Here is a 23,530-nt window from a genome sequence, read left to right on the forward strand (position 1 = left end):
ACACAGCATGGAATGCAATCAGATTCTTTATGAAAGAGTGAAGGTCTCTACTAAAGCTTTAGATCTCAAACACTCAACAGAAAACTTACATCCCTGCATAGTTTCACCAAAACCAGTGTTCTAACGTCTCTGTCCTTCATACAGGAAGATGTTTATCTGCAGTGACTCCTCGTCTACAGTCATGTCAGAAAGGATTAACCTTTTACCTTTATAATGTTCTAAAGTGGAAAAATGTGATTTTGTTTCCCATCAGTCTACGCACAATAACCTGTAGTATATAAATATAAAAAACAAAAAATTTCTCATGTACAAAAGTATTCCCAGGAACACAGTGCCTTCAGTAACTGTGAAATGGAAGAAAAAAAAAAAACTGCTGAATAAAGCATTTCAATTTCAAGTGTAGTTTATTTAAAGAGACTTCATACATTCATAAAAATAGAAATCATGGTAAAGTGTTAAGGGTATTTATTGACAATAACTAAAATAATCCACATAGTCAACATAAAAAACAACAACTAACCATCACATCCCATTGGGTAAAACACAAATAGTATAGCTTTTACATGTCGTCCTTTAAACCAGGACAAAACAGTACATTGGTCTTTTTAATTTTCTTCAGAATACTGCTGTAAAAATCTTGCATTGTTGACAATTTTCCATATTTCTTTATTTTCTATTAAAGTGCAAAGATTTTTTTAAACCGATGATTTAAAGGCCAATACAGTGTTGATCTATTTGTATAATCTGTTTTTGCTGCTATAAGCTCAAGGGTAATGGGTACTTTGTACTTTATTTGTTAACTGTGGCCAAACATGAATGTTTCTATGTATTATATACATATATGTACATGTATGTATTCCAAAGCTTATTTGGAGAGTGTCTGTGCACTTTTTTTGTTCTTTGGGGTGATAGTCTCCTTTCACTTGAGAAAATTATCATGTATTACTTACAATTACTAAGCATCTGTCATCAAGGACAGTTTTGAATTGCGAATTCTTATTCCTGTTTTTGTCTGAAGTAGGAACCTCAGGTGTTCTCCTCTACACCCAGGCCTGCCAGCCAGGGAACAGTCTGCTGAGGTTTTTGGGGTCCATGGCTTGTTGGATGAGCAGGTTGACCTGCCCCCCAATGCTAAGTACTGTGCCCTCCTCCACCCCTTTTAGTTTCTCCTGCAGCCGCAGCAACACCCGCTCCGCCACCTTGTTGAAGCTCTGACTGTCACTGGAGGAAGATGATGAGAAGAGGAAGAAGAGTTTAAAGATACAGAATCAAGACCACAAACATCAATTATGAGGCTCTTATTTTGCATTTAAAGGAAACGATCCCTTAACATGGTTCCTGCAGCTTTCAACAACTGTTAAAACTTGTTAAAACTCTATCAGTAAGATATTAGATTATACATGTAGTGAGTTTCTAACAAGTTTTCTAAGCACATCCTCTTCTAGGTCACCTGGATTTGCGATGGTTATCTAAATCATCTCCCCCCATAGTGGAGCCGAGCGTTGCATTGAGCTCCTGCTGCTCGTCGTGCTGCAGGTAAAAAGCTTTCAGAGGGTTCATGGTCCAGTCGAACAAAGGGTCGTAGAGCAGCACCTGTTCCGCAAATCGACCAGCACACGAACACAAAAAGGACACAAATACCATGAGATTAAGAAAACACATAACTGATTTGATACCTTCTAAGACCATTTGTGCGTTTGTACCTCTACAATAGTCAGCACAGCTTCCTGAGAGTTCCTCATCACCTCCATAGTCTTCTCACAACATCTAACCAAAGCAAACAGGGGAGTTTTCCAGTGAGAAACAAAACGATACGAGCTTCCACACAGACAAATCACCAATACACTGGTCTTTTAGCTTTTAAATAACTTTAGTTAGCACCACAACTTAAAATAGTAACTCTGACTGAGACAAATACCATATGACACCACTCTAGATCAGCCCTGATCAACTCTCAGACTCTTCCTCACCTCCTGAAAACTCCTTCCACTCCAGTGATTCCCATTGCGTCCACGATGTCTCTGGAGAGTCTGAAGGGGACCGTCTCGGGGGTGGGGAGGATCTTCCCCTGCTCAAAGGCCACGCCTGAGCGCCAAGAGCATGAACAGGAAATAGAAAGAGGGACAGGTTACAATACACGTTTCAAGTTTTCACAATGTCTTTAAAATGTTGTTGTGCAGAGAAACAGTCTATGGATAATTAAGTTTAATTAAATGTACCTAAATCAATATGCACCAGCTCAGCAGTCTGCTCATCAATCAGGATGTTCTGAATGTGTCTGTCCCCCAAACCTACAATGTAGCCAACTGTGGTACAAAACAGAAATTGCAGACTGAAACAAACAGACTTGAGACTTGATGTTGGGTGTGACATGCTGTAGCCTACAGTACTGTTTGTACCTATGGAGGAGGTGGCCACGCTGCGGGTGTAAGCTAACCGTTTTTCCATCCACACTGCTGGGTCCAAGAATCGTTCCATGCAGAAATACCTGAAGACCGGCCTGAACTTCTTGCACACTTCGCTGTAGGCCTGCAGCTTCTCATCAAATCCGAGTCTCTGAGCCTCCTACGACGACAATACGACAGAGGATTTACAGGAAAAGGTTTTCAGCTTGGAGAGCATCCAGTTTTGATAGTATATGCAGGGCTAATGTTACTGTAGCCAAATCAACTTAAATGCAAAGGCTAAAGAAATAAAGAAACCCCAAAACTGATCAACCCATGAGCAAAGTGAGTGTGGGAGTGAGTTTTTCATTCAGCACAGTTTCTGAGCAGTACCATCATCTTCTTGCGACAGGCTAAATTAGTCATGTCTTGAGGTCGGAAGCGCTTGTGTGCTCCTTTACTGGGATCCACCAGGAACTCCCCGATGGGCACCGTGCCTGAACACCACTCCAACACGCCGCTGCGCTGCGAGAATGGCACCACCTGCAATGAAGTATGAGTGAAATGACACAGGGTGATGCAAGTGTATGTTTTTTTTTTTTATGCTTTGATGTTTTCCTTTAAGAAGACAAGGTAATTACAAGTAGAGATCAAAGGAAAGATCCATCATTTGAACTCAGTGCTGATTTATTATTCTTCTTGAATGAAAACTAAAGGCTTAAAGGCGAGTAAATTATGTGGGTAACCTTGTATCGTCTGATGTTGAGCTTCCTCTTGCGAGTGTCTGTGTTGCGTTGCAGCAGCATGGAGCACATGCTGAAGACCTGCTGCATCACTGCATCTTGCCGCAGGTCATCCTGACCCTGTTCACACACAAAGGGCACAAGTCACTGCATGTCATATAGTACACTAGCAGACTTGTGACTTATCAGACTTAAATTACACATTGACAGCATCCTTAGCTTCAAATAGTGAGGATTAGTTCAATTGAGAACACACACACACACACCTTGACCAGCTGTCTCCTGCTTTTGCCATCAGAGCCGACACAGTCAATGATCTTGGGCAGGTTGACTCCTCCGACCAGGTGATACTGGGGCATGAAGGATCTGACAGTCACCAGGTTGTCATAGCATCCAGATGGATCCACCTAGTTACACAATGATTCACTTCAATCCACTTTCCTTGTAAAACTTAACAAGGATCGCCTGTGATCTATAAACACATTTTCATATCTTCCTTTCTTCACAATCAGAGGTAATGAAAGTTGAGACATAGTTCAGCCTTTTTTTTTCTTTTTTTTTTACCTTGATCTCCATTGTGGGTATGACAACCTCACCCAGGTCTTTGATTTGCATGATGGGCTGATCAGCAGGAATGGGAATAGCCTCTGTAATGAAACAAGGACGCAGCAATGACTCAGCAGGTGGACACAGTAATATGCACATTTACAAGTAAGGAAAGAAAGTCGTCTTTCCCCTATGGTCACCCTAAACAAACAGAAATACCTCTCTTTGGTAGCTTCTATCTCTTTGCCCAAAATGTGTTTACTGTCCATGTAGACAAAAAAAAAATCAACATGTTATTTTTACTTTTGTAATTCTGCTGCCTAAGTGTGTAGCATCAGGATAAATGATGTAATTGTTTGATTTTTTTTTAAAGAAAATGGAAGTCCTAGACTCTTTGAAATGCCATCCAGTGTGTCTGTTTTTGTATGTCCCTGTGCTCAGACTACTCACTCTTCTCAGTCTTGTGCTTGCTGGCATCCATATAAGCCAGAGAGATATAGGCATCACACAGACGCTCGATCCCTCGGATCATCTCGCCTTTCTTTTTCCTTATCGCGCTGATAATCTTCCGGGCCACATCTGAACGGTCCTGGATGATGAAAACTGGACTGGTGATAACAGCACTAGCAAAGTATAAAACTACTGAAAAAATAACACTAATGGCTGTAAATAAAACACTGAATATCAAAATGTTATCCAGGAGAGCATCTTCTATTGTATCGGCTCACTGTTTGTAACAGCAGCATTCATTATGCTGCTCTTAAACTCTTAACGCCAATGACGAGATATCCTTAAAACAGACATCACAATTACAATTGTTAACTGCCGTAACTCTGGGAAGCTCATAAACCATGGCCTTAACAAAGACAAGTTAGTCTGCAGTAAACATACACTACTGTACTGAAGGCAGAGATTGCTTACTAGAATTCAGACATGCCGAAGTAAGTTAGTAAGCTAGTTAACACTTGAGGATAAAAACACATAAAACATACTTAAATATATATATATATATATATAAAAAACTAAATAACCTACCAAATCAAATGGTGATTGCTGCCGTGGGGTGCTCTTAGACAGCCTGCTCCTGCAGAAGTTCTCGTCTTTGTTGGCGTTCACCAAGGCGAAGATGATGAAGAGTGTGTGATGAGGATGCTCCAGAGATGCTCGGCAGATCAGCTAGGAGGGGAGCAGCCGTAACATTTTCAAATGCTGCTGCACTTACAGTATATTCATTATATGTATGAAGGTTCAAGCCATACTTCACTGACTTTTAGTGTTACTTAAAACAAATCATCAAGAAACGTAGGTTGGAACTGGCTGTGTCTTGCAGAAAATTTGCAATATACTGTTTGTTGTTGTATATAAATATATTACATCGTTGAGGACATTGTGGAAGCCTGTGTCCTCGCCCATGCCAGTTGCCATCTTGGTTCCCATGCGTGCAGCTAGCTGATACATGAGGGGCAGAAACTTGTAGGAGGGGATCTGCTTCACCCCTTTCTGAAAAAAAGAAATAAAAGAAATAAACAAATAGAAGAAAGACTAGATTAAAGGTAACAATTTTACATTTAACCAAGTGGCTTTCTTTCCAAGTTGTTCTAAACCTTTGCACATAAAGCACAAATACTGACAAATAGAAGACTTTCAGGTATTTTCACAAACCTTCATCATGTCATTTACAACCTTAACACCAGCGTTCTCGAGCCAGAGGGACGCCAGGCGGAACCCCCAGGTGTCGTGCTCTTCACCTTGTTCCAGACACTGGATGTAATTCTCCACTGCCTTACACAAGAAGCGTTGTCTGTCCGACTTCAGGTTGGACAGGGCCTTCTCGTCCAGTTCCAATTCTCTTTGCACCTTTACCGTATACCTGCAAGTCAGTGACAAGTGATGAGTAATTAGAGAAGAACATCCATAACTTCCCTGAGTACTTTAGAAAATTTGATTAAAATGCGAAAGCAGACAATGAGAAGAGCAGTAATAAAAGCACAGACCTGTTGGACACCTTACTCTCCTTTATTAAGTCCACTTCTTCTTTGGCCTTCTCCAGCAGGGCCTGCTTGTTCTCAAACTCAGACGAGTTCATGTATTTGTCGATGCTCTGATACTGAGCATCAGAGAAGCGTGCCAGAGACAAGAAGGCCTCAGTCCGCTGACTCTGCAGCCTGGAGTCCTGCATTCCCGATTCCTCCTCGATCACCTCCACTGCCTAAAAGAGCAGCACAGTAGAGACAGTGGGCACTAACGCATTCAGCTCTCTATAATTTGAAATATTTCATCAAGTTACATGTGTTTGCCTTTGAGAACAAGATAGACTTTTACGTCTCATTTCTTATTTTAAACCCTGAGTAAACATTTGTTTTTATTAAAACTGTTAATCTAATTATATTGGGAGGTTCTCCTGAGCAGATATCAAAGCTTATTCCTTGTCTGTAATCTGGGCCTATTATCTTTTAATAAAGCTGCTGTAGCCTGGGTTTTAGGATACCATACTCTTCCTCTTACCCTCTCCAGATACTTCTCCAGGATGACTCCAGGACTTTCCAGGCAACTCTCAGCTAGCCAGTTACCACAAAGCCTCAGGCTCTCAGTGTAGACAGGGACAAGAGCAGGATTGAAGTCCACCTGGTCAACATGCAGCAGAAAAACAGAGCAAAACAAAAAATATTTTTGATTTTATGATAAGAGCATGATGAAAAACAGACTTAGTTACTAAAATATAAACCTTGTAAGAATCCTATGCCTGTATTTTCTGTCTATGATCCTCTCAAAATTGAAGGAAATTATTTAAGAAAGTTAGAAGATTAGGAGAAAATTAGTTGTGATTGTACAACATAGGTGTATTTGTTTATTTCTGACCTTTTCTTCTAGGTTGTGGATCATCTGTCTCAGCAGGCCCAGAGCCAGACCCTGCTCTCCCTTTGCCCAGAACACCTGGGCCTCCTCCAGTTGCCATGATGACACAGGTGATGACCCCCAGGCTGCTCCACCACCATGCTGCTTCATCTGGTAGACTGCCCGCTCTGCCAACTGGACATATGTATTTAGTAAATTGGTTTACTTTTCTGAAAACTGCTGACGTGAATCTGACCGTACATGTTCAGATCCTACCTGTCTATTCCCAGCCTTGCGGGCCAGCCGGCAAAGCTCCATGAGGTGATCAGTGAGCACCGAGCTGAGGTATTCTGTGCTGTTGGGGTCTCCCACACTGGAAATTAGGGTTTGCTGGGACACAGAGCGGACAGCCAGAATGGGCTCCACCAAAGCAAAGTCACTATCACCGAGCAGCTGAGAGTGTTTACGCCACTGACTGCAAACATCCCTAAGGGTCACATCTGAGAAGGGCCTGTTATAAAAAAAGGATGTTAAAACATCATACATCTATGTTTATCCTACAAACTCTTCCTGACTGTGTTGTACGTTATTGCTTAACAGCATTTATCACCTAGAAAACAGCTGTTTAACACTCTCCAGCTCTCTGATGCTCTGCAGGTTCCTGAGGGCTGGGTACAGAGAAGACACGGCCTCCAAACTCCCTTTGCACAGCTCTTCCACTTCTGAAATCCTGTGGAAATAGACCAGCACACAGATGGGTGAATGAGTTTACCAATGGAGAACTGAATAAGTTAAAAATTCACACGCAGCTAAATGTTCCTTCCATACCTGGTCTGTTTCAACATTTCTTCAAATACGGAGAACTCTTTGTCTCTCAGTGCTTGCAGAGAACAAAACACTGATTCATGGAAGCCAGGTTTGGATATCTCATTCCTAACTAATATATATGAGGAAGAAAAGAAGTTGAGTGAGAGTTTAGGCTCTTAGCATCCTTTGATATGTATGTTTATGCCCCGCTCACTCCCCTCACCCGTCTGACAGCTCACAATCCCACTGGCTGTTCCTCCAGGCGGTCTGGAAGCGGAGCTCTCTCAGCTCAGCTCCCCACTCCACCCCTTCACTCTCCAAACCCCTCAAATAGGTGGTGAGGATGCTGCTCAGACCAAAGTTCTGCAGACCCTGGTGTCACATTTGTGAGAGAGAAATTACCACTGCAGTACACTGGTGTTAATTTAGGAGCGATTTCACGTTTAATTAAATCTGTTTATGGCTCTGACCACTAAGCAGAGTACAACACTATTTCTATTATATCATTGTAGTATTTTAACAGAAGAGCTTGCCAAGTGACACTTTCCCTGTCTTACCTCTACAATTCCTACTTGTCGAGTGACTTCAGGCAGAGTAGAGTGGAGGTCGTATGAACTCAGGGCTTTCCCCCACATAGCCTCATGCTCATAGGTACGAATCCTGTAACGTACATGACAAAATAAATTTGTGCTTTTGAAAATGATTCAATTTTGCTCGCAATTGGCTACACTAAGAAACGGAAAGAAGCATCATAAATTCTGCTTCCTTCTTATGATTGTAAAAACACACCTGATGTCAAACTACAATGTGTGTCAGTGACTTTGTCACTGTTTACCTGGTCAGTGGGCTGGTCATTGTTTCCCCTCCACAGCCATACAGGCTATCAGGCTCTCCAATGCTCCGATACACCTCAATAAGCAGCTCCTACAGACATGTAAAACAGTCATTAACAAGAACAACAAACCAAAAGTAATACACAAAGTAAATAAAACATTACATTACATGTAAATGAAGTTGTGTCCTGACCCAGTTTATTAACACATGAACATACAGTATATTAAGTTGTGACATTGATAGTTATTACACACACTTACACACTAAATTAAAATTGTGTAATAAACAATCAAACTGAAACAGTTATTTTCAGCTGGTATTTTCCAATATACCAATAATATGAGAAAACGTAATCAGTAACCTCCTTGTACTAATTACTTTAAAAACTAAAATTGAATTGCAAAAAGCACTAAAACATGAAGAACTGACCTGCAGACTAATGTTGGTGTCTTTCATGCTCCTCTCAGTCAAGCTGGAGATACTGAAGTTCTGACTACTTTCGTCAAAATTGATCTTACGGGAAGCTCTGGACTTGGTTCTGCAGATTTGGTAAATATCCCCCGAAAAAAAAGAAAGAACTGGATAAAACTCTCAAAAGACAGGAACCAGACTGTCCCATTATTGACTATAACTTGGAATAAAAAAGAACTACAAGAACTACTCCATGCATACCTGAGACTTTCCTCCATGTTAGCTTTGATTTTATCAACGTATATCTCAGTGTAAAGCAAAGCAGTGAAGTGAGCTGAGCAGGACTGAGCAGCTTTGGCCACCTCCAGATAATTCAGGTCCAGCCAGAAGTTTGAATCACACACTGTGCCGCAAGAGTTACTAGAAGAAAAAAATTATATCATTATACAATTGTTTTTGATTTTACAATCAGCTAATCAGCACCTATAGAGGTAAATACACAAGTTTCCCTTCAGTAGTAGTACCACATGAATAGAAGGTATAAACGTTTACTTCTATATATATAAAAAAAAAAAAAGATATGTATATAAATACAAACCTGTTGGAGTCCAGTGGTCTCTTTTGGTGTCTTAGGTAATCAATAACTGCCAGCATCGTTCGCAGAGAGGTTTGGTCGTACAAACCTTGACTGGCCGTGTCTGACTCTGTAAAGAATAACAGATGGTATCAAAAACAGCAAGCAAACACTTTGAGTATGTGAATGCAATGGTAAAATTTGATGGTTAAAATTAAACCAGTTAACAAATTGATTATAGTTAATATTTAAAATGTATTGATATGAAATAAATGAGTGAAAAAGTTAGACCATTCCCACTTTCTTTACTTCATGAGGATTAAGTAAAAAAAAAAAAAGTGTGAATATTACCACTAAAATAGTAAAACACTAAAATTTAAAAGCACAGAAAAATAGCAAATAAGTAAATCTCATAAATTAGAAGGCTCAATTACTCATTGGCTTATGTGACTGAGATTGTTGAAACAGTGAGCATTTTGGGTAAACAGCCAGAACAGTAAACATTTACTGAGATTTAAGTGGATTGTCACATCCTTCTCCTTTATTTGACAGCTAATATTGTAGATGAAGAAAATGTGGGCAGGCAGGAGGAGGATGCTGGGATATGTAGTATGTGACTTTTAACCAACGGGCCACTGGATGCCCTGAACTGCCCTGAACTTATCAAGCCACACCCTCAGACTTTCTGTGCTGACCCATGTTGTTCTAGGTGGAGCTGACCTACTGAGGAACTGATGAAGAGAACAGGCATCTGTAGTTATAACTAAAAGTTTTCTGGAATCAAAACCTCAAACTTACCAGAGTAAGAGTTGAGAGGTGTGGCAGACCGACTGGAAGCCTGTGCACTTCTTGAACAAAAGCTGAAGAAGTCCTGAATGTGGGATGACAGTAACTGCCTCCATGACCCATCTGAGTCCTCTAGCAGCATGGAGTGGATGATGAGGGGCAGCAGCCTCTGACAGCAGTCCACTCTCACCTGGAGACAGGGTGAGAGGAACAAGGTGTGGTTACATCTAGAGCTCTGGATTAGAGAGCAGATTTGACCAAAACTGGTTCAAACTGGTCTATATATACAGTATATGAAGAAATGTGAACGACAGAGGCTACAAAATGCTCTAAATCAAATACAAAGGTTAAACACTAGTTGTGATAATTTAATTATTACTTTCTAGAACAACCCCTGACCAGTCCTTCCCATTCTGTACATGTTGTGGAAACGTCAGCAGTTCTTTTGCTTCAAACAACACTTTTGTTAATTCCTGCTTAAAGTACCATCCATGTGCTCACCAGACAGAGTGGCCGTGACAGCACCAGAGACTCATTCCTGACTCCTCCACTGTCCAGGAGTGTGGTGCACAGAGTCTTTAGCCAGGCCTTGTGGCCACCCGCCTGAGGAATCCAAAACCTCTGACTCTGCAGCTTCTCTCTGGCCTCAGACGTCTCAGCAGCGCTCACAGTTACAACCTAATCAGGGACAAAAGTACAAAATACCCATGAGGGGGAAAACATAAGTACAAACTGTAAATAGGATACAAAAAATAATGGACATGTATATATCTCTAACTCACCTTGCTCTTCGCCTTTCTAAATGGATTCAGGTAGGCCAGCATGGGGTCTCTGTGGTCTTTGTGTTCCTCCCAGAAGTCCACTCCCGACTGAGTGGCGAGGATGTTTTTCACACACTGAGCTGCTGCCTGCCTCACATCAATACTGACGGAAAAGCACAGCACAGAACATTAAAACAATTCTCATCCATAATCAAACATAAAAAACATTTGGTTACAGAGGATTCACTGTACCGCTGCTGAGTGAGTGCATCGTTCATGCAGTTGAGGATGATGTACAGACACTGTGACTCAGTGCGGGTGAAGAGAGATACAGCCTTTTCATAGAGTGGGTCTCTGCCATGAAGTAGGGCAATGGTGGAGAAATCAATTGGACCCAGTTCTCCCAGACAGCTTCCTGCAGCCTCTGTAAAAACAGAAGGATATGCTTTTACTGAAAATGGTTAAATTATTCAGACATAGCAATGAAACTATTAACTATATTAATTGAACTGTTTAATTTAATTTACCAAGAACGCCAGATCCTTCAGGATGGTTGGCAGCTAACTTGCATAGCTGCAACAGACTAAGAACCAGTTTGACCAACACACTGTCAGTAGGGTCAGCTACAGCGAGGACAGAGAGGGAGAACATTTAGAAGAAGCACATAACATGTTTAACATGCAACAACTTTTTTAGTCAACTGGCATCAAACCATGGCACTCTTTAAGCAGCTCTCTGATCTGTCCCTTGTTGTCATGTAGTTGTCTGGTCAGCTCCTTTAGTCCTTCTAGTCTAGTCAGAGGTAGGGAGTCACAAGGTGTCACTGACAAAAAGTGGGTTATCTCCTGTAAAAGGCAAACATGGAGGATGTAGGTCAACAATAAAATCCAGAAATGTTAATTTTAAGTGATAACCACATGACCTTTCCATGCCTTGATTCACTTAGGAATTAAAGCTACATATAATAAAAAGAAAATTAGGAAATTCCTGTACTAATGCACTCATATCCTATCCACATATTAAAACAACAAATGCAGTAATACAAAGATCTATAACAGCTAATACACTAAAATTTAAACAGTAATGACAAAGTTATGTGTGGCTATTAGTTTGTATATTTTGCAGTTACCTGTCTCAGTGTAAAAGTCCCAGCATTATATTTGAGTTTGTGCTGTGCAGACCGCAGCTCTTTGAATTCAGGTAGGTCAGGAAAAGGCTCCAATCTGCTGAGAGAACCCTTCAACTTCTGTTGGTTCTCTATCACGAGAAACTGCAACAGATTAAGCACCTAGACGCCAGGAGAGAAACAAAAATATGTTGCAAAAAAAGATCAGCAAGTTATCAGAATGATAAATATGCAAAAATGAAACATGTCTTAGGGTTTGTTAAATGAGAAATTGTTTGGAAATTCCTGATACAGTGTGTACTGTACAAAGCAGCATAGACGCCGTTCAGTCAGAATACCTGTGCTAACCCGTTCACCACAGTATTCAAAGTCTAAGTGTGGGAAACACTGCTTGATAAGTTCATAGTGAAACAATATGCAGCAGCAAAATATCTTTAAAAATCACCACAAATCAAGACAAATGAATACCACGGTAAATAAAATATTACTTCAGTGGCCTTTGAAATGTTTGTTTATATGTATGCACAGTTTTTCTGCATTTGCCTCCATGATGCAAATCTGTTTAGAGGAATCTTGCCTGCTGTGAGATGATGGGCCGGCAGGTCACCAGAGCTGTGAGAGTCCCAACGATGACCTGTAGGTGGCAGTCTAGTGCATCATCACAGAACTGCAGCGCTGCGCGACACACAGAGGTCAAAAGGTCGCAGCAAAGAGAGAGGCTTCGGTTAGAAACCTCATCACCCTGAACTGGTCTGTGGATGAACGGAAAACAAAATGGTTCACCTGTGTGTCGTGTGTATGTATGTAGAGCCTGTGTGGTACCGCGTGTGCACCAACCTGCTGTTCATATGATGTATGACTGTGTAGATGATGTCTCTGAGGACAAATGCCCAGGCTCCTCCCAGGCCGTCCTTCACCTCTCTGAGCAGCAGGTTAACAAACAGGTGATACATGAGCAGGATACGATGTCGTTCGTAGCTGTTGGTTGTCTCTGCTGCTCTTTCACAAATCGCCAGCAGAATCCTCTGGATAGAAATCTACAGGGCCAAAAAAAAAAAAAAAAAAAAAAAGTCACCACCTTGATTTAACTAAGCAAATGTTTTATTATGTTTAAGCCTGATATGTTAATCTGTTTCCAAATGGTAAAATTATTGGTATGAATCAAGCAAAGAAAACATCTAAGGAGATTGATGAAACTACTAAAAGTGGGTTAAGAACTGTCCAATGGAAGGAGGTCAAGTGGTCTGATGAATCCAGATTTACCCTGTTCCAGAGTGATGGGCGCATCAGGGTAAGAAGAGAACCGGGTGAAGTGATGGACCAATCATGACTAGCACCTACTTTACTAGCCTGTGGGGGAAGTGCTATGATCTGGGGTTGCTGCAGTTGGTCAGGTCTAGGTTCAACAGCATTATGTGCACTAAGAATGAGGTCAGTTGACTACCTGAATATACTGAATGACCAAGTTATTCCATCTATATGTGATTTTTTTCTTCTCTCATGCCACGGGCATATTTCAAGATGACAATGCCAGGATTCATCAGACTCAAATTGTGAAAGAGTGGTTCAGGAAGCATGACACATCATTTTCACACATGGATTGGTCACCACAGAGTCCACACTTTAACCCCATTGAGGATCTTTGGGATGTGCTAAAAAAGACTTTGCACAGGGGTCCAATTCTCCCATCATCAGCACAAATTGATTGCAGCTCATTCAGGAATAAATGTTGTGACATTGCAGAAGCTATAGAAACCAGGCAGTAGTGAATGGGTTCTGTAATCAAAGCTAAAAGCTGTCCAATGAAATATTATAGCGTGTGACCTCTGTTGTGGACGGCAGTGTATAAAAATCATTACGTCAAACAGAGACAATGCATAGTCTCCAAAATTATATATGATGAGCAACAGCAAAAAAAGAAACCATTTACAATTTAAATGAAGCATCTTACCGGAGTTTTTGACAGAATGGCAACCAAAGACTTGTGGTTTGCACTGTGGCAGTTGCTGAGGTAGTCCAGAGTGGCTTTGATAACATAGGAGCTGAAGTATGGTGGATTTGGTACGGGGTCAAGCTCCCTGTGAGTAGGTAAAAAGTTACTGAGTCATACTTTATTTTTTCTTGAATATGTAAAAATATAGACTAGAACCAACTTAGTGTTAAATAAATTTAAAAAAAAAATTTAATTACTGATTGAAATGTGTGAATACTTGTTCATAGCTTAATTATAGCAGATCAAGTTTTTTATTGAACATACAGTAAATGAGAGCACCCTCTGTTGGTCATTTTACACAATGCAGAAACGCACATAACTCTCCATAAAAGATCATCATGATCATATAACCATGATTTGTCTAAATTTTCTAGAACTCACTCGTTGAAACATGATAAGAAAAACACATTATAAATAAATTTTAAATGATGAGTACCCTATAAAGCATTTCAAGTCTCCTCTGTCCCCTTCACGTCCACTTCCTTCATATAGAGTCATGAGCAGTTCCACCACTATGTCTGCCAGGTTACTGTGGATCAGGTTGTCGATTTGCTGCAGGTATGAGACAAAACATGGAGACAAAGATCAATTTGCTAAATCTTTACTAATATGTGGCCTACACCCCACATTGTGCCTGATTTCTTTGTAACTGTTAACAATCGCTATGTTACACATAACTTTCTTTCACTACAGATTTTACCTTAAACTTAGGATACAATTTAGATTTGAGTAAATGATGTACCCATTGTGTCTTTATCTGTTTTTTTTCTTTTCATTGCTTTTGAAACTGATTTTTTTTTTTTTTGCTGAATGTCATGTGGTGCAATTATAACAGCTGCATGAAACTTCAGGTGCTAATGTTATGTAGCTATTTTACCTGTTTGCCAAGACAGTTGGCATCTTTCAGCAGGTCGTACACCTTGTGGGCCTTCTCCCTCTGCTCTGCAACCTGTGAATCCTGACCAGACAAGGCAAAGTATGGCAGGATGTTGACCATGATCTTGGGGAAGCAGTTGGCCAATAGCTCTTTCCAATCTCTGCCGAGATATCTGCCGATAGACTTCACCTGTTCAAAGTCATCCAGGAAGACAAGGTGGGGGATAAGAACCTGGTAGGAAGAGCTAGAAGAAGAGGAGAGACAGAGAAGGTGGAAGTTATCATTAATCCAGCGGACACAGCACTAATTGTACTGCAGCTGGGACACCAAAAGAAAGATAGAAGATGTTTGTTTTCTCACTTATAGAAATCTTTGACCGTGTTGAGATCTAGCAGAGTGTAGGGGAAAGATCCAATGGTGTAGCGGTCATCCGATCGTCTCTGTGCAAGCCACTCAGCCACCAAGTAGTACAGGTGAGAACTGACAAAGGATTTTACACTCCTGTAGCCCAGTTCTCTGGATACACTGCACAGCATCTGTCAAGAAAAAGACAAAATCAAACATGTTACCCTGTTTCTGTAGTGTAATGTTTTCAAGGGGGGTAATTTCTGTGATTTTTAGGTTATTGTATATAGTAAAGCAAAAATTAAGTTGCAAAATTAAGACTTAAGAACACATACAAATTACCTTTTTGATGAGCAGCTCTTCAATATTGTTCTCCTTGTAGGACTGGAAGAGGGCAAACAGAGACTGTTTTTCACACACGGGGCTACAGCACAGCACAACAGACAAACTCTTCAGCAGGGTGGCCTTCCGGTTGAACGCCTCGTCCTGCTGGTCCTCTGAAGAGCTGCTTCTCTGTGTGCAATCACACAGACCAAAAAAGTGTTAGGAAAGTCAAACAGAGGCAGGAAATGCATATACAAACTATTCCTGATTTGAGGCAACAGTGGATGTCCTTACTGGGAGCTTCATTCCCTCTTGAGCCTTGAGGTAAACATTTTCAAAAGCAGCCTGCTGGTGTTTTAGTGGCAACATCTTCCGTTTATATGGATGTTCTGGGCTCACCTCCAGAAACAACCTGCATACAAAAGAGAATACAGTAATAGAAGAACAGGGTTTTTCATCTATTATAAAATAACATTTGTCTGTCTATGAAATGTATTTTAAAGACTACCTCTCCACTGATGTCGCTACCAGCATGCGGACTTGATGGTGAGCATCTGCCAGGTGAGAAGGAAGGATGACAGACACTGGATGGTCCTCTTTGTCAGTACCTCTCAGACTTAGGACTGCCCATTTACAACATGGATCAGCCTTTTAGAGAGGAGAGAGAAGAAAAAAATGGCAAACAGTACTTGACCGAGGTGCGAAGAAAACATAAAAAGATTGTTAAGAAAAATGTAAATGTTTTTTATTGAGTGGCAACTGGAAAAATCAATTTTTTAAATTGTGCATTGTCAAACCAAAGCTATGTTTGCTGTCAAACAAAAAAATTAACATGATCCTTTAAAGTTTGATGAGCTGTTAATATAGTGTCTACACATTTAATATATTTAGAGAGATCCATGAAAGATACAAATCTAACATTTTACTTTAGGGCAGAAAAGGCGTGGAACAATAGTAAATGTACTCGTGAACTTACCTCCAGCAAAGCGACCAGACATTGCACTAAAGCGACTCGTACAGTTACCATGCATTTCCCTGTTTGGCTCAGGAAGCTAAAAGAAAAAGAACAGTGGTACAACAAGTATAAAAAATGTAAATCATAGAATGTTTAGAAAGACATTTGTGCATAGACAGAAACACATTGTTTTGTGTTGACTAGGAGAGGAACATCAAAGTTCACTCCTAAAATTAGGCAGAAGCAGAAAATATGGTACTGACCTGAATCCAGACAACACTTGTAACAGAGATCCCTGAACATGTTTCATCTCATCTGGCATGTGATGGCTTTTCCCCATGCTCCTGATGTAGGGTAACAAACCCAGCAGCACAGCAGCACAAATCTCTTGGTCCTGACGGTACATATCGCACAGGTCTCTGTAAACACAACAAAGCTTTATTTTTTATTATTATTTTCTAGTTACTAAAGACCAAACTAACAGCTGAGATTAGACAAGCCTTTAGGCAAAATAAATATGATTAACTGCTATTATTTGTGCCACATGAAGCTTTTCCCTACGCCAGAGGACGAAGCAGCAAATCAAATTCTTCTGGACAAAGTGAATCTGCAGCAGGAAGCTTCTTCAACAGGACAAGATACTGGAAGAGAACCAGATATTAATGATCAGCAGGCAAAGAATCACTACTACCATAAACAGCAGCTGCTACTCACCATGTGGAGGTGCAGGGCTTTGCTGAAGTCTATCGGCTCCACTAGCAGCAGCAACCTGCGGCGCACTTCCTGTGGTTTAAAAAGGAGGCGGTGGATAGGCTGGACAGAGACGGATTTACACAAGAACTCCAAGACTGCAAGAAGAGCCAAGTCCTGCTGGGCCAGGTGATCCTCTGCTAACAGGCTTTTTGCACCTAACAGAAGACAGGACCATGATTTGTTATCAAATATCACAATATTATGTTTTGTGATACTATATCGATTCTCATTTTTTAAAATCTCCAGTCAGAAGATATAGTTGTGACTCTCATAAAAAGGATTTCTCCCTTTTTAGATTTTTTAAAATAAACTGTAAAAAGAAGGCATCAGTCTTGTGAAACCTGTTTTTTTACAGCCGATGTTTCAGATGAAACTATGATATTGAGACTGTAAGATACATATGCTGATGCTGACATGAGGTGGCGCCTCTGCATCAGGTCAATAACTTTATTAACCATAAAAAAAAAAAAAAAAAAAAAAAAAACACACCCCACAGAAAATGACAAAATTATGCATTTTTTATACTGCACCAATTTAGTAAATCAGAAAATAACTTCTCCCTACCTGGCCCACAGAAAGTATCAGTGTTGTCTGCTAGCTGTCTTTGGGTCCCCTTGGTGCTGCTATGAGGCTCTTCGTCATCTTCAAACAGGTCAAAATCATCCCCTTGTTGAGTTCTGGTAACTTCCAAGTCATCATCCATATGATCATCTTCATCCACTGACTGAACACTGATCCTTTTAGAAACACTGCTTAACTGAAAAGAAGCAAGGAAGGAAGAAAGTACGATAATTTCAATAAGTTATTTCAGTTCTTGTTTACCTTTGTGTCCCTAAGCTACTACCATTACACATAGTGTACATGCCATATACACCATAGACACTTACCAACAGCTTACAGATCTCTGCCAGATCACTAAGCAGACCAGCTGGCAAAATCATAACAAAAAGATTGGCGGGGACAGGACAAACATTACCCTGCAAAAAAAAGATAAAGTATTTACATTTGGACTGTGTGAGTGTGTGAAATGTAGGAAATGTGGTCAGATGGTTGATTTGTGATTCAGTTCAGACAGACAGGATTTTTTCACCTGGATTTTTCCAGTGGCTGATTGTGTGCAGAGCTTCATGATGGATATCAGAGTGGCCATGGTCCCCTCCTCTGTCATCTTCACTTTCACACTAGAAACAAAACTGCTGAAGTCCTGAGCCACAGCCTGGAAACAAGAGGACAGAAATTACCAAATGAAGAAAGGGCACAACATGATCAGGATGGGTTTTAATGAGTGAAATACCTTCGCTTTAGTGAAGAGCTGTGAGCGGCAGGCCTCCTCCTCAGTCAGACATCCAGTGGAGATGTAACCTGCTAGAACACCAGTGAGCAGACTGAAACAGCGCACCAGACACTCTGGAGGGGTGGACGGAGACTGTATAGAGTGCAGGATCAGCAGACTCACTGTCAATGTGATGATGATAAACAGAAGACAAAGAGAAAACAAACGTATACGCTGAACTTCCACTTACATCAGGAGAGTAGCAGTTGAGTAGGTTGTCAGCCACGCAAAGAAGGGACTGCTCCAATTTGTTTCTGAGGCCGGAGACAGCAGCAAATTGGCCGTTAGTTGAGGACACTTTCACTGACTCGTCATTTCCTTGGCCCTCTGAGGGCAGCGGGTTAAAGTTGAACTGCAAGTACAGCGTAACAATCTCTTCAAGTTTGTCTTTAGCATCAACGGGAACTTGTCCATGGACAGAGGAACTTGAAAAAGAAATTGAGAAATACATTATTTTAATTTATTTATCAGAGGTTTGAATCAGATAGCAGAGATTTTCTTTAAAATGAAATACAGTTGGCTGTGTATCAATCACAGACAACAGAACTGAAAAATGGACTTTCCTAAATTGTCTGTGCCTCACCTGTCTACTCCTTCTGCACCTAGAAGAAACTTCAGGCCAGCTCGGGTGTCTTTCAAAGTCAATGAGACCAAGATGTGAGCTATTAAATTGTGTGGAAAGTCTCTGCACACAAGATAATAAGAAAATATACAATTACAGACCTGCATCTTGATTAAAAGTCAACCGAGTTAAAAAAATGGAAAGAGCGTATGTTATGTTCAACTGAACCAGGATAAGACTATAACACAGTGCCAACCTGCAAATGATGGGATGAGGTCTGGAGGTCTCCTCCATCTCATCACTCTGATCGGTCATGAGTAGCCAGGCTATGAGGGTCTCCTTTAGGTTATGTGAACCAGACCCTTCTGTGATGCCCATGGAATCCCAACTTGAGCTCAATATGAGATTTTTAGGGACTGGACATTTCAGTAGGGCCTGAGAGAGACACAGTGCTGCACTCCTGGGCATCGAGACAAAAGGGAGGCTGTTGACGGGCTACATTAAATCATCATAACTCTACATTTTCAGTATTAACAGACAGAGTTCATTTAAGAAATGACTGAGATGCTTACTGGGATGGTTTGCATGCAGATCCCGAGAAGAGCTTCCAGAACTCTCTGTCCATATTGATCAGTTCACCGTGGACAATGGTGCTGAGCAGGTCCAAGCTGAGAGCTTCTGTTTGGGGCGAGCTGACCCCACGCATCGCCAGGGCCCACACCCGCCCCCACAGCCTACCCAGCTCGGCTCTGTGCACTTGTGCCCTCTCTGGGTAGCGAGCCTGGCACCTGGCCACCTCCCTCAGACAGCGCAGCACGTACGGCCCCCTCTCTCCTCTCCGCTGCTCTGTCAGGAGCTGGTACAACACTGACAACAGTGGGACCAGCTCCTGACTGGGCACCATGGACGGATACTTGGAAGCGACCACTGCTGTGATCTGCAGCCTGAGACGAGATAGGAGCTTTTTATTTGAGGACCTTTATACAAGGTTTTACTTTGCTGCCACAAAATTTAATAAATAAAGCCAATTTTAAAGTTATTGTGTCCAGTGCTTGTTATTTATCTTTAAAATGTTCTAAAATTAATTTAGTTGTGTTTTTTATACCATGGTATGACATCAAAGTCACTGTGCTGAGGCTGCAAATGGTCTCGCAGGACTTCCCAGCCTAGTTCAATGCGACGTCGCTTACTGGCTGAGCCATGGGTGGGACTGCCCATCTGGGTGGCTCTGATGGAAGCCTGGGTCACTTCCAATACATGGGTATCACTGTCATCAACGAACAGCTACAACATGCAAAAAACACAAAAAGAAGAAGGAAATGAATTAGTTTAGATCACAGTTTCTAACATCTATAAGGATAAACTGATAATATATCCTTAATAAAAAGACAAGATAAACTGTGGTTAATGGCAGTTCAATGAGACTTAATATTATTTACCTGGTGACAGATGTCAGCTGTGAGCTCGATGAGATTGTCTTTGACGGCTATATGTCTCGTCCCTGTGACATACTTTCCTCTGCTGCCAATATGGCTAATTTCTTTGACCAAAGCATCATACAAATTGAAGAGCAGACTCTGCCACTTAGTCCAGTCCTCAGCATAAGCTCCTGATTTATGAGAGAGGGGTAAACTGGTTATTGGTTGTTTAAGCAAGGATACACTGTGCTTTAATTTTTTTGTTGATTAGTTGTAAATTATATTGTCAACAATTTCCCAAACAAAGTTTCTAGAATATTCAAAAGATTTCAAATGAACTTGATCAGAAACTTGTGACTGTTTCATCTTCACACCCTCACATCCAACTTTAACCCTTGCAATCACTATTTAAGTCATTATTTATGTATTTATTCTATCACCGTTGTTAAAAGCACCGCATTTCTTTCTTTCTTGAACAACTTAGTTAGGTAGGAGTAAACGGCCATATGATACAATCCCATTACTCCGTTTCTTGGTTGCTTAGACTCTACCTGTGTCTTGCGTCTTCGCTCCTTTTGGGTGGTGAACACAAATCTGAAGATTGAAGAACTCCACAATATCCTCTTTGAGAGCAGCACTGGGCCTCATATCCACCCAGACGTTCAGTATAGAAGGCAGAAGCTCTTCACCCAGCTGACATACCCGCATCCGACAGTTCATGGCTGCAGATCTCAAGAAGATGTTGAGAGCTGAGACGAGGTGCTCCAAAACAGACAAGTGTTTCGCATGCCTAAAAAGTGTGGAATGGTTACATTTCTCATTTAAGGAAGAGGGCTTTTCATTCATAACATACTGTTTCTTTTCTAAAAAGACGCCAAATAATATTGAGGAATCATCAAAGAAAGTTAATTTGAAAGGCTTCGTGAACATCTTCACCTGGCATTAAGCAGTGCTTTGGAGAAGAAGCTGAACAGATCGTTGTTAAAGCCATCTGTCTGCATGCAGCATCCCCGCACCAGCATGTGGATAACTCTGCTGACCAGAACATGGTTGATGGATTTGGATGATGTAGTGAACAAGTTGCAGTACAGGTCCAAAAGATCTACAGATCCCCAAACAATAACCAGATGGGATTCAGTTTTTCACAGCATGTAAATGACTGCATTAGATATTAGAAATTAAAACACAATAGGTAAGAATCAGTTTTTACCCTTATCAGACTTTTCACGTTTACTTTGAAGAATTAATAATTTAATTTTAAGAGTAGTAAAATGTTCTAGCTACTTAAAAAATATCTCACTGACCGTGCCACTGATGTGGAGTGATGGCACACCAGTACTTGCGAACAGAAAGGATGTCCTTCACTAGAAGGCTGCTATAATCTTCTCCATAAGCTGAACAGCTGTATGAATTCTTCAGGACCTCCATCACATGTTTCAGCAGCTCACTGCACTTCAGACGAGGTCCGCCTGTAGAAAGAAAAAGAATTGTTAAAACCAGAGTCCCTACTGTACCTTAAACAGATGTACAGAGAGCAACATTTCACTGTGATGTGACATGAATCCTATGGGATAAATGTGCGACCTCAGTAAGTGCACTACTACTGGATCCCACAACAGACTTACGCTTGTTTGCATAGCGAATGAAGTATTTGATCAAACTGCATATTTCAGCCATCTTCTTCTTCCGTGTGGCCAGCGCTGTAGCTGTGACGGATCTGCTTGATTGCATGCTTTCTGTCTCCTTCTGAACATAACTCTGCAGGAATCTAACGGGCAAAAATTTAAAACAGAAAGTGTTAACTTTTTTTTTTCTGGCAGATAAACAAATCTCAATTTAGTGTACTTTTCAGTATGTTACATTTCCATTTGATTATTTTGCACAGAGAGGGGCCTGGATGTCAACTAGTGCAAAAATATTTAACATAAATAAATACATAAAAAAAGCAAACTATTCAAAATATATGTTTAAAAAAACTATATCCCACTAGGCCAATTATAGAAAATATCATTTCCAAGCATTCATAAAATCTCAAAGAACCAATCCATGACCTGAATCCCACTAGATAACATTAGCATTTTGCTGCACATGGACAAATATACAAAGCTGCAGAGCCAAGTTACCTGAAAACAGCATCCCATGTGAGTTGCTTGGAGCCTTTAGTTCCGGAGGAGCGATCCAACTCGAGCACCACCTCTGGGTTTCGAAGGAGTCGTCTGAAGCGTTCAGCTTCTTTCTGGAGGCACAAACAGTGGACAAAGTCAACGCCAATGCGTAGGATTTATACAACACTTATTGGTAAAACAATGCTACAGAAAGGCTGGCAAAGCCTTGGAGCAATTTATCTAATTTCATCCTCATGCAAGTGTGATTACCTTCCTCTCTGTTGCTTTGTCATTACCCAGCCCCCTGCAGCAGACCAGGAGATCATGTAGAGCCAGACTCATTGTGCTTCTCAGCTTTCATCAGTGGAGACTACTCTACATGCCAGGAAAGGACAGTTGATAAGAAAGCATGTTCCCATTGGTACACAGTACACATATAAATGAATATTAGTTAGCATGGGCATTACCTCTGCTTACTAACAAGCACTACTAACAATCATTTATCATGAAATGAAAGTAGAACTAGCTGCCATCTAGCTTAGCTATGCTACTAATGATGTAGAGCCACTAAGGCGCTATTAGATTAGCTACTTTAGCAACACAGCTCTGACAGACTAGACAGACTTTTATCAGTCATTCAACACCCCCCCAAAGTCTGTTCACGGACCTCAGAAGACTTTAATAGGAGATGTTACCTGAGGTGCTACAGTACTGGATGCGTCTGCTAGTGCTGTGTGTCCTGCTTCAACTTTGCCATCTTGACGTGCGTTCACAAACACCCTCACGCACGCGCACGCGCACGCACACGCACACGCCACACCACCACGCAGGAAATTGCCGCCCCGCAGTTGTGTTGAGGAGACACATCACATCCAGGTCACGGCTAGTAATTAGTGAGTCCGTTAAGGCGTCTTTTAACATCGCAACAGAGCCGCAGTCATTGTGAGTATTGTCATATTGTACTAATAAAAAACATGCAAAGTTATATATTTATACATTACAATCTCCCATATGTCTATAGCAACTAATAAAGCACAGCTAAGGTGGACATTTCGGAT

At 41.0% G+C, this 23,530-nt stretch overlaps 1 protein-coding gene across 1 annotated transcript; it reads right to left on the bottom strand.

Moving 5' to 3' along the window:
• Positions 1-385: 385 nt before the first annotated feature.
• atm (ATM serine/threonine kinase) lies at positions 386-23,263 on the bottom strand. Its single transcript, XM_026363430.1, has 63 exons — positions 23,168-23,263; positions 22,743-22,847; positions 22,491-22,603; positions 21,993-22,135; positions 21,672-21,836; positions 21,304-21,469; positions 20,919-21,157; positions 20,389-20,558; positions 20,055-20,233; positions 19,522-19,893; positions 19,206-19,409; positions 18,971-19,072; positions 18,578-18,812; positions 18,349-18,480; positions 18,145-18,270; positions 17,942-18,031; positions 17,619-17,811; positions 17,016-17,209; positions 16,863-16,942; positions 16,565-16,720; positions 16,323-16,398; positions 15,855-15,994; positions 15,641-15,758; positions 15,365-15,535; positions 15,038-15,213; positions 14,678-14,921; positions 14,237-14,352; positions 13,759-13,885; positions 12,645-12,844; positions 12,385-12,559; positions 11,811-11,969; positions 11,394-11,526; positions 11,209-11,304; positions 10,934-11,105; positions 10,703-10,844; positions 10,422-10,598; positions 9,933-10,110; positions 9,159-9,264; positions 8,822-8,980; positions 8,579-8,687; positions 8,151-8,239; positions 7,873-7,975; positions 7,539-7,687; positions 7,337-7,441; positions 7,119-7,238; positions 6,785-7,019; positions 6,533-6,703; positions 6,179-6,298; positions 5,668-5,882; positions 5,336-5,543; positions 5,048-5,173; positions 4,709-4,849; positions 4,124-4,262; positions 3,692-3,774; positions 3,394-3,534; positions 3,131-3,247; positions 2,778-2,927; positions 2,400-2,565; positions 2,220-2,306; positions 1,971-2,085; positions 1,704-1,767; positions 1,451-1,593; positions 386-1,221 (listed from the first exon to the last, which is right to left on the bottom strand). The coding sequence occupies exons 2-63, from the start codon at positions 22,812-22,814 to the stop codon at positions 1,041-1,043; spliced, it is 9,273 nt and encodes a 3,090-aa protein (XP_026219215.1). The 5' UTR covers positions 22,815-22,847; positions 23,168-23,263; the 3' UTR covers positions 386-1,040.
• Between the last annotated feature and the right edge of the window lie 267 nt (positions 23,264-23,530).

Source organism: Anabas testudineus, chromosome 13 (assembly GCF_900324465.2).
Source record: "Anabas testudineus chromosome 13, fAnaTes1.2, whole genome shotgun sequence".
NCBI lineage: Eukaryota > Metazoa > Chordata > Actinopteri > Anabantiformes > Anabantidae > Anabas > Anabas testudineus.